Source organism: Rattus norvegicus, chromosome 1, assembly GCF_036323735.1.
Source record: "Rattus norvegicus strain BN/NHsdMcwi chromosome 1, GRCr8, whole genome shotgun sequence".
Lineage (NCBI taxonomy): Eukaryota > Metazoa > Chordata > Mammalia > Rodentia > Muridae > Rattus > Rattus norvegicus.
The window spans coordinates 270,376,186-270,385,084 of record NC_086019.1 but is presented as its reverse complement, the minus strand read 5'-3'; the positions used below and the strand labels follow the sequence as shown (position 1 = coordinate 270,385,084).

Here is an 8,899-nt window from a genome sequence, read left to right as displayed (position 1 = left end):
GGGGACCGAACCCAGGGCCTTGCGCTTCCTAGGTAAGCGCTCTACCACTGAGCTAAATCCCCAGCCCAGGACACAGGATTTTGATGCAGTCACTCTCCTGCAGTCAACAGTCCCTGAAGCATCTGCTTCATTTGAAGAGGCTCTTGCACTTGGAAAGAGGAGAGTGAGAATGGGGAGAAGTCATGGAAAGAAGGAAGGAAGGAAGGATGAAAGGGAAAAAAAGGAAAGAAAGAAGGAAGAAGGAACCTAGTTTCAGTGAAGGGTTAAAGATGATCTGGGTACTTAGGGTTCATATATCCACACTATTATGGGAACTTTTATTGAGTCCAATTAAATTTTGCCCAGAAGAATAAAGAGTAACACACGGAGGGCTTCTCATTCATGTCAGAAAGGGAAAATATTGGGGTTGGAAAGGATTCTGCGTGTTGGAACAGAAAATTAGACTTTGAAACTCAGAATGATCCCACCTGCCCTCACTCCCACACTCTGTTCCTTTCACCAGACACTACAGCTCTGCATGGTTTTTCTGAGCTCCATTTAGCTCCTGGATCTTCTGGGGCAGAGTCTTGGTCCAGAACTGCAGCCTTCTGGCCTTCAGGGCTCGGTCCACAGCAGGCTGGGTGTCCAACTGCAGGTACTGCTCATCGTGGTCCAACACAGGCCAGTAGGGTAGACCCTCGCTGTTGGGGTTCCTGTGGATATGCCAACCAGAAAAGAACACTCATCCAAAGCCTGATCTTATGTTTTGGGTCAGGAAAGTGGAAAAATTAGGACACCAGTTAAGGGGTCTGATGGAATGGGTGTCCTGATATATGCATACAAGTGTCACTCACGAGTTTCTGCTTCATGTAGGGGAGACTACCTGACCTGTTTTATGTCTCTCCCTAAGAGGTAAGATCTAAAGAACAGTACCATAGCACTATAGCCCATAAGCTAGGCCACCGTGAGATAACTAGTATGCGACACTTACAACATATCAAGATATATGTATAAATGAGTTACTATGTAGAAAAGACTCTAGCAGGTGGTGGAAGATTCATGCATGCTAGAAGGTAACCATCCAAAAGGAAGCCCTAGATAGGGACTCACTTGTAAGGTTGAGAGGTGTGTTCTTACCCGTGTCTTGCAAAATTGGCCCAGTACTTCATCATCCGCCTACTCAGCAGCTTCTCCTCCTCAGTGAAGTCAACTGGAGTCATGAGAAAGACAAAGTGTATGCCACCTCATGCAACTGTCAATTCATTTTTCATGTGCATCATTGCAGCTGCTGTCTGACCCTAAACTATTGGCTTTGTTGCCTCCCTTCTTCATTATCAAGAAACCAAGATTATGCAAGTTTCTAATTCAGTTCCTGCCCTGATGTGGCCTTAGCGCCTCCATCACAGGGTAGACTAGGAAGGGTGCAGATTCCAAGCTGCGCACAGTTTTGAGGCCATAATACACATTTATTCTTTTCCCTTCCCATAACCTAGGTTTTCTAAAATGGACTGGAAAATCAGGAGTCCCTGCAGGAAGGTCACCTGGGACCTGATTCAGTTCTAGAAAAGAAATGAAGACTCACCTTTTATGCCCCAGAAGAAGGACCCAAAGACAAAAGGAACCTCATCAGCATGGTCAGCCTTCACGTGGGGTGGCCTGACATTCTTGAAATAGCTGGGTGCATGTTGGAACTCATAGAAGTAGACAGGGGCATGGGAACCTGGGCATGGGACAAAGAGTGACTTAGTTATCTCTTACCTGAAGTTTTTCTGACAAATATTTGGTAACAAAATACCTTGATAAAAAGTCACCTAGAATCATAGAAGGTAAATGGAGAGTGAACCCCAGACTGGAGCACTACCCAATGAAAAGTCCTTGACTCATCAGTGCCCATGGCCTTCCCAGCTGAGTGGTTTTGTTAGGTCAATAGAGTGTCAGCAACCCATTTTCTCCTCTGTAGACAGATTTTGCTCTCTTAAACTAGGCATGAGGAGACCTGGGTACCACACTGCTCCACAGTGTTCACCCATGACCCCCATTTCTGAACTACTGCAATCATCCTTGACACAGATGTACCCACGTTGAAAGTGTGCAACTTGGAGTGCAGGGATCACAAACAGGAAGTCTCCCATCATCTCAGCGTACTGTATTTGTAGGGTCTGGGGATCATCAGTGTTCCCCATGTACTCTTCCATTAGCAGGTCACCACACTCAGGAGGAAGCATCTGCACCAAGGAGATCCAGAACAATATGGTTAGACATAGTATAGGTTCAGTAGGCAACAACATTTGCTATTTGGGAGAATGCAGCTGGGATGACATAGGGTCTGAGGGCCCCACACAGAATCACCATATGCACTTATTTTATTACTAGAGATGCTGTCTGAAAAGGATATATGAGAGACACCTCTATGTGGGAAGGACCTGAGGTATCTCACCATTTGTGCTGCTGTATCCTTTAGAACAGCCTGCAGGTTCTCTCTGGATAACTCCTTTATTATTTGAGCAGTGCCCATGACCTGGGAGGCAGAAGACAGTCTTAAGTGTGGCGTCTGATCGATGAAAGATTTACTGAGTTTCTATTGCTTAGCATTCATATACTCTCCAGGCTCCGAGAGGATTGGAACTGTGCCTCACCATAGGAATGGTGCAACAGTACTCATCAGTGTTAACACCAATGATGCTGGGGACAGGGTGAAAATCCTCAGATGCCAACAGCTCTTTGGGATGCCTGGGTAGGAACTCTCCATCCACCACAGCGGGAATCATCTTGAAGACCTGAGTGGCATTAAAGGTCAATGCTGAAAGTTAATGAAATAAATATCCTGATGTCCACTGAATCACCTCCACCTTTTTCTCATTTCTCACTGGTTTCAGGGTGATCTGCTCACCCTGGAGGAGAATCTACACTTAGATAAGCCTATCTTGATATTCATTTTGCACACAGAACTGAAAGAACACAAAGGCATAAAGAGAAGGTATTTGGTTCAGAATCCCACATCCTGTAGACCAGGTTCTTCCAATTATTCCAACCTTGTTAATGACCAGAATCTCTGCTCCACTCTTGGCTCTCAGGCAGCGCACCAGGGTCTCTGAGTCCGTGGCCTCACATCCAGAGAGCTTGGCCACTGTCTGCAAAGGAAAAGAGGCAAGAAGAACTGTTCTCAATCCAATTTGATGTTGTTGTGTCTAATTCCAACACTATAGTGTGTGTTGTGTGGATTGGAATAAATAAATGTTCCCATTGTCCTATTGCTCAAAGGTGACAGCCAGCAAGCAGGACTCTACTTGCACATGTTTAGGGTAGCTTTGTTTTCTTTACCTATCTTTCTGTGTTTCATGTATTGGGGAAACTATAATTGTCTAAGGGTCCCTACATGAAGGTTAGAGGGCAAAGTCTCAGTCTTCACTGCCCCTTTATTTGACAGGGTGACTTCTTGTTTTATTGCTGCCTGTCCCCATGAGCCGGTCTGTGAACATCCAAGGATTCTCTGGCGCCCATCTATCCACAATAACACGAGAATTTCAGTTATGTGTTAATGTCTCAAGCCCTTTGTGTGTTCTTGGGATTTGAAACTAATCACCTCATGCTTGCACTCCAAGCAGTTTTAAAAACCAGTGAACCAGCTTCCAAACACATGCAGAATTATTTTTGCCAGTGGTGGAAACTGCAAGGACTAGTTCATGGACAGTTAGCATACTCATCCAGTATGAAGTAGATGCAAGTAGATGATAACCCCCGAGTTTCTCAGAAATTATTGGAAAGACTCTATTTCCCCACTGAACAGAACAGTGGAGTACCATAAAGACTGAGGTGGCAGGGCTGAGGACACTTACAGTGGAGACCGTCTCAGAGGTTTCAGAGATAAGGTCAGGCAGCAGGGCCACTCCACTCTCCATGATGGCACCATGGAAGAGCCCTTGAGACATGGGGGATATAACATGTGAAGACACACTTGTGCCACCTGCAGACACGCCAAAAATAGTGACCCGGTTAGGGTTGCCTCCAAAATGGGCGATATTCTGCTGGACCCATCGCAGGGCAGCCACTTGGTCCAGGTATCCCCAGTTGCCTCTGGCATGCTCATCTCCAGTGCTGAGAAGTGGAAGATACATGGATCAAAAGGCTGTCTAGGTTCTGATCAGCTACTATTGCCCAGTAATGGCCTTACCTGAAAAAGCCCAGGACACCCAGACGATACTGGATAGCGACAACCACCAAGTCCTCATTGACTGCCAATAGAGATCCATCACACATGGAAGCCATTCCTATAACCAGTGCACCTCCGTGGATGCACACCATCACCTGGAGAAGTCAAGGGAGATGCCAGGAAAGTCCTAGCCTGTCCAAGCTCTCTGATCTGCTTACTAGAATATCCACTGCTGTGCCTCTGTGCAGCTACCAAAATATATAAAAATCCCTAGGATTTTAGGGCCTTGGCCACAGCCAGGGACCTCTAGTATTCCCATTAGTGTACTTCTAGTCCCCATCCCACCATGTGTCTCAGTTTGAATTCATGGCTCTCTTCATAGAGGAACATCATCATTACTCAGACTTTTCACAGTGGAACAAAGAGGAGTGTCTCTATGGATATCTCTCTAAATTAAAAATTGAAAGGGCCACCAACTCTCATTGTCACAACAGAAACATAAATGTATAAAATTGTGTTGAGGTCTTGAACCCCTAAGTGCTTCTGCAGAGCACAGGTTGTAGAATGATTTCTGGTTTTATTGAAGAGCCTTTGATGGCTCTGTGTTCCATACTCAGTTTTCAGCTGCATTGTGTGGCCGAGATGGCCTTCTGTGACCCAAGTAAGCTAAGACTTTCATCAGAGTCCACCCTGCAATGGAACTCAGGTTTATTTTGTCCCTTCTAACCATCTTGACAAAATGCCCTCTCCCATAGCTGACCATGGTCTGACACTCACAGGCAGGTTAGAGCCCTCATGGGCATGGGCTGGTGTATAGATGTTGAGATACAGGCAGTCCTCAGACATAGGAATGGAAGACAGTATCATTTTCATATCTGTCAGGCCTACTTCATCCAGCATATCAATATTTTGCAGACACCTTTGAAAATAGCAAACAGATATTCCAAGACATGAGCAATGTGAGTCTGGAGATTTTATCTCAGCCATGTTCAGCTGCAGCTCCTCATGGTGTTTGTGAACACAAAGTCTCTCTCTAAAGTCCAAGTGAGGTAAAGGCCACAAGCTCTATGAAAGCTGGATGATATCTGGTAGAGCCAGATATCTGGGGAGGCTGCCAGTTAGGTGGGGCCTGGATTTTAATCTTTGTAAGTCTGGGATAGAGAGACTAGTAGTTGTCTCCATGGAAATGATTGGCTGTCTGCAGTGACATTCATTGAATTGTATGGGAAAAGCAAGTCAAGGATTAGCAGTCATGCAAGTATTTTCTAGTCTCTGTTCCTGGATGTCATGGCTTGTATATGCTTGGCCCAGGGAGTGGCACTATTAGAAATTGTGGCCCTGTTGGAGTAGGTGTGTCACTGTGGGCTTTAAGACCCTCACCCTAGCTGCCTGGAAGTCAGTATTCTGCTAGCAACCTTTAGATGAAGATGTAGAGCTCTCAGCTCCTCCTGCACTGTGTCTGCCTAGATGCTGCCATGTTCCCACATTAATGATACTGGACTGAACCTCTGAACCTGAAAGTCAGCTCCATAGTGGTTAAGAGCACTGACTGCTCTTCTAGAGGTCCTGAGTTCAAATCCCAGCAACCACATGATGGCTCACAACTATCTGTAATGAGCTCTGATGCCCTCTTCTGGTGTTTCTGAAGACAGCTACAGTGTGCTTTGTAATAAATAAACAAATCTTTAAAAAATAAAAATAAATAAATGTTGTCCTTTACAAGACTTGCCATGTTCATGGTGTCTGTTCACAGCAGTAAAACTCTAACCAAGACACTGGGTATGGCTGTGATGTGAGAAGCTCCTGTAGTTTTGTTTCACTGTCTTCCCCACCCCCCTCCCCATGATGGATTGTAATCTGGAGCCTCTAATAGTAGCTTTCTCTTTTAACTTGCTTTTGTTGGTACTTTATTACAGCAACAGAAAATAAACTAAGATCCCCATTTTGGAGTGTTGGACTCCCAGAGCTACTAAAGGATTCAATGGATAATACTGCTGCCCTAAAGGGTAGTGAGTAGTCCTTCCTCACGTGTGCAGACTCTCAGGGAACTTCTCTTGTCTGAAGTGTCTCCAGGGGGGATTAATTACATCTATTTGTTCCCTGGTCAATGGCACATGGCCTTATAGGATTTCACAATGGCTGCGAGGATGGGGTTAGCAATTATCTATCACTGCTGTCCTCCTCAAGTACCTGAAGTATATTCTCCTGGATTTAGGGTGCTTGTTGCCTAATAGGTAACATTTACTCATGCCTAGAGATGCCGCCCAATGTGGTAGAGGACACTTTGCTTAACTGGAATGTGTGAACAATTTTATCTTTGTTTCTCTCCATAATACCTCCATGTTATTCCCTATGAGTGTGAAACTCTGATCCAGGAGCATGGTACAATTGTTCTAATCAATCTTAGCACAGCATCAGAAAAATGCATGAGGCACTCATCTACAAAGAGGGAAAACTTCTGTGTAGCTGAAATGGAGGAGACACTTCAGCATGGCCCAGAACTCAGAGCACAGTCTCCTCCAGAGCCTGAAACCCTCTGGGTCCAGAACTTACATGGCCGGATGTGAGGTCCCATCTCTCACACCACTCCATGGCTCAGGGTCCTCAGGAGGTGCAAAGCGCAGCGGTCCTACAGGAGCCTTGGCAAAGGGAATTCCCAGGAAGGTGTGGACACCAGCTTTAGTGTCCCTCACGTGGTCAAGCTTTCCTCGGACCTGGCCCGTGTGTGTGGTCCTGATGGAGCTGGACTCTGGTGAGTCCTGACCTGGTGGAGAGATACTTCAGGGTTAGTTTTCTGTAATCAGTTGCCAGCAGATTGTGAGATTCCCGTCTCATTGTCACCAGGGCACAGAAGAAGGGAACCCATCCAACCCCAACCCGAGTTCACCTGAGGCGTGTGAATGTGGGAGCTTTCTATCCCTCAGGCTAGGAACCTTTTTTATGTCCATTTTGAAGTATGTGAGAACATTTCCCTAGCCAAAGAAGTCATCACATATTCAGAGCCATTTAGCCACATGAAATTATCATTAATTGTTATACACATACAACAAGTAGGGAAGAGTGCCTTCTTATTTTCTCCTGAATTGTCTCCTGCTGTCTCCAAAGCTCCTTACACTGAATTGTCTCCTCAGTATGGAGTGATCTTAGATGTCTCTGACCCTCTGAGTGCTAGTGTGTCCTCAAAATATGTGTGCTTTTGTTGGGGAAGTGGTAAGCATGTTTCCCATTTTTTTTTTCCTTTTCTTTTTTCGGAGATGGGGACCGAACCCAGGGCCTTGCGCTTGCTAGGCAAGCGCTCTACCACTGAGCTAAATCCCCAACCCCGCATGTTTCCCATCTTCTGTGTATTGTGCCATTCTTCAATCTGTGGGTCGTGATCACTGGAAAACACATATTTCTGATGCTCTTAGGAACTAAGAAACCACTCGAGAGCAACATTACAGTAAGGAAGAAGCAATAAAAATAATTTTATGTTTGAGTGTATCTAATGTCATGGGATATATGGATTTTCCAATGGCCAGGAAGTAGAGGTTGAGAATGGCTGATCTAAGGTTACCATCAGTGCCCCTCCCATTCCTTCTCTCCCACAAGCTAAACTCTGCCAAGCAGAGCTTGGCAACTCTGATTCCAGTCATTCCCCATTGCCAGTTTAGTGAGCCTTACCCCACACATGGATAAGAATAAGCAGGAGCCCAAAGAGCACAGCATTCAGCCAGCTATGTGGTTGTTTCCGTGCCATGGCCAGTTCTCAGTTCTGAGTCTGTGCTGCTAGAATGACCAAGTTTCACAAACAGGAAGAATAAACCGTGAAGCTTGCCCAGGCAGGAATTTAAACTGAAGGAATGTAGGCGGGGAACATGATGTCGTGGGTGAAAGTTCACATTGTAGAAGTGATTGGTCACATGTGACAGGAGCCAATGGCCAGGAGGCAGGAAAAAAACCACCTCTGCTGTTTCTGTTCGCTCTCTGGCCTCCTGGAAAGGCACAGTGTGGACTCTGGAGGTTATCTGGGATATCAGGAACCCTGTCCTTATACCTGGCCAGAAAGTTGTAACAGAACGTGGAGTGCTCTGTGAGAAGGTCACAGTCAAGATGTCACAGGAGAGTCAGGCAGATGCAGGAGCTTTGAGTGTTACCTGTATCCTCAAGACTTCTGTGCTTTGAAGACTCACTTTACTGAGCCTGTTTCCAGGGTCCCTGGTCCCTACAATCATTTTAGGACCTGTCTGACTCTCTCCCTATTAGGTCCCATTTTGTTTTTTTGAGAAAACACACTGAAATTCTGTAGAGCCCACAGACCTGTTTTCTCCACTGTTATGAGGGGTCTCCTCTAGTGCTCAGCTCCTCCCAAGATCAACTTCACAGTCACTCGTTCATTTAATGTTCAATTTAAATTATTCACTTAATGTTCAAATTTAACATTCAAATAATGTTAATTTTCTTGTCTGAAGTGTCTCCAGAGGAAATTGATTTTACCTATCTGTTCCCTGGTCAATGGCACTTGGCCCTATAGGTTGTCATAGTGACTGTGAGGGTGGGGTTAGTAAGTCTTGACTACTGTTGCATTCCTCAGGATCTGAAGTATATTCTCCTGGAATCAGTGCCACTGATGCCTAATAGGTGACATTTACTCATGCCTGGAGATACTTCCCATTGTGGCAGAGAACACTGGGCTTATTCTGAACCTGTGAACACTTTATCATTTTCCCCCTCCAAAATATTTATCAGTGAAAATTCTGACCCAGGAGCCTTGACACAGTTGTTCAATCG

At 45.4% G+C, this 8,899-nt stretch overlaps 1 protein-coding gene across 1 annotated transcript; it reads right to left on the bottom strand.

Annotated features, from left to right (window-relative positions):
- Positions 1-316: 316 nt before the first annotated feature.
- On the bottom strand, positions 317-7,884 carry Ces2c (carboxylesterase 2C). Its single transcript, NM_133586.3, has 12 exons — positions 7,793-7,884; positions 6,683-6,893; positions 4,907-5,048; positions 4,151-4,284; positions 3,816-4,074; positions 3,012-3,110; positions 2,616-2,756; positions 2,417-2,497; positions 2,060-2,204; positions 1,562-1,699; positions 1,117-1,189; positions 317-692 (listed from the first exon to the last, which is right to left on the bottom strand). Exons 1-12 carry the CDS (start codon positions 7,866-7,868, stop codon positions 506-508), a joined length of 1,686 nt encoding a protein of 561 aa, NP_598270.2. The 5' UTR covers positions 7,869-7,884; the 3' UTR covers positions 317-505.
- Positions 7,885-8,899: the final 1,015 nt, after the last annotated feature.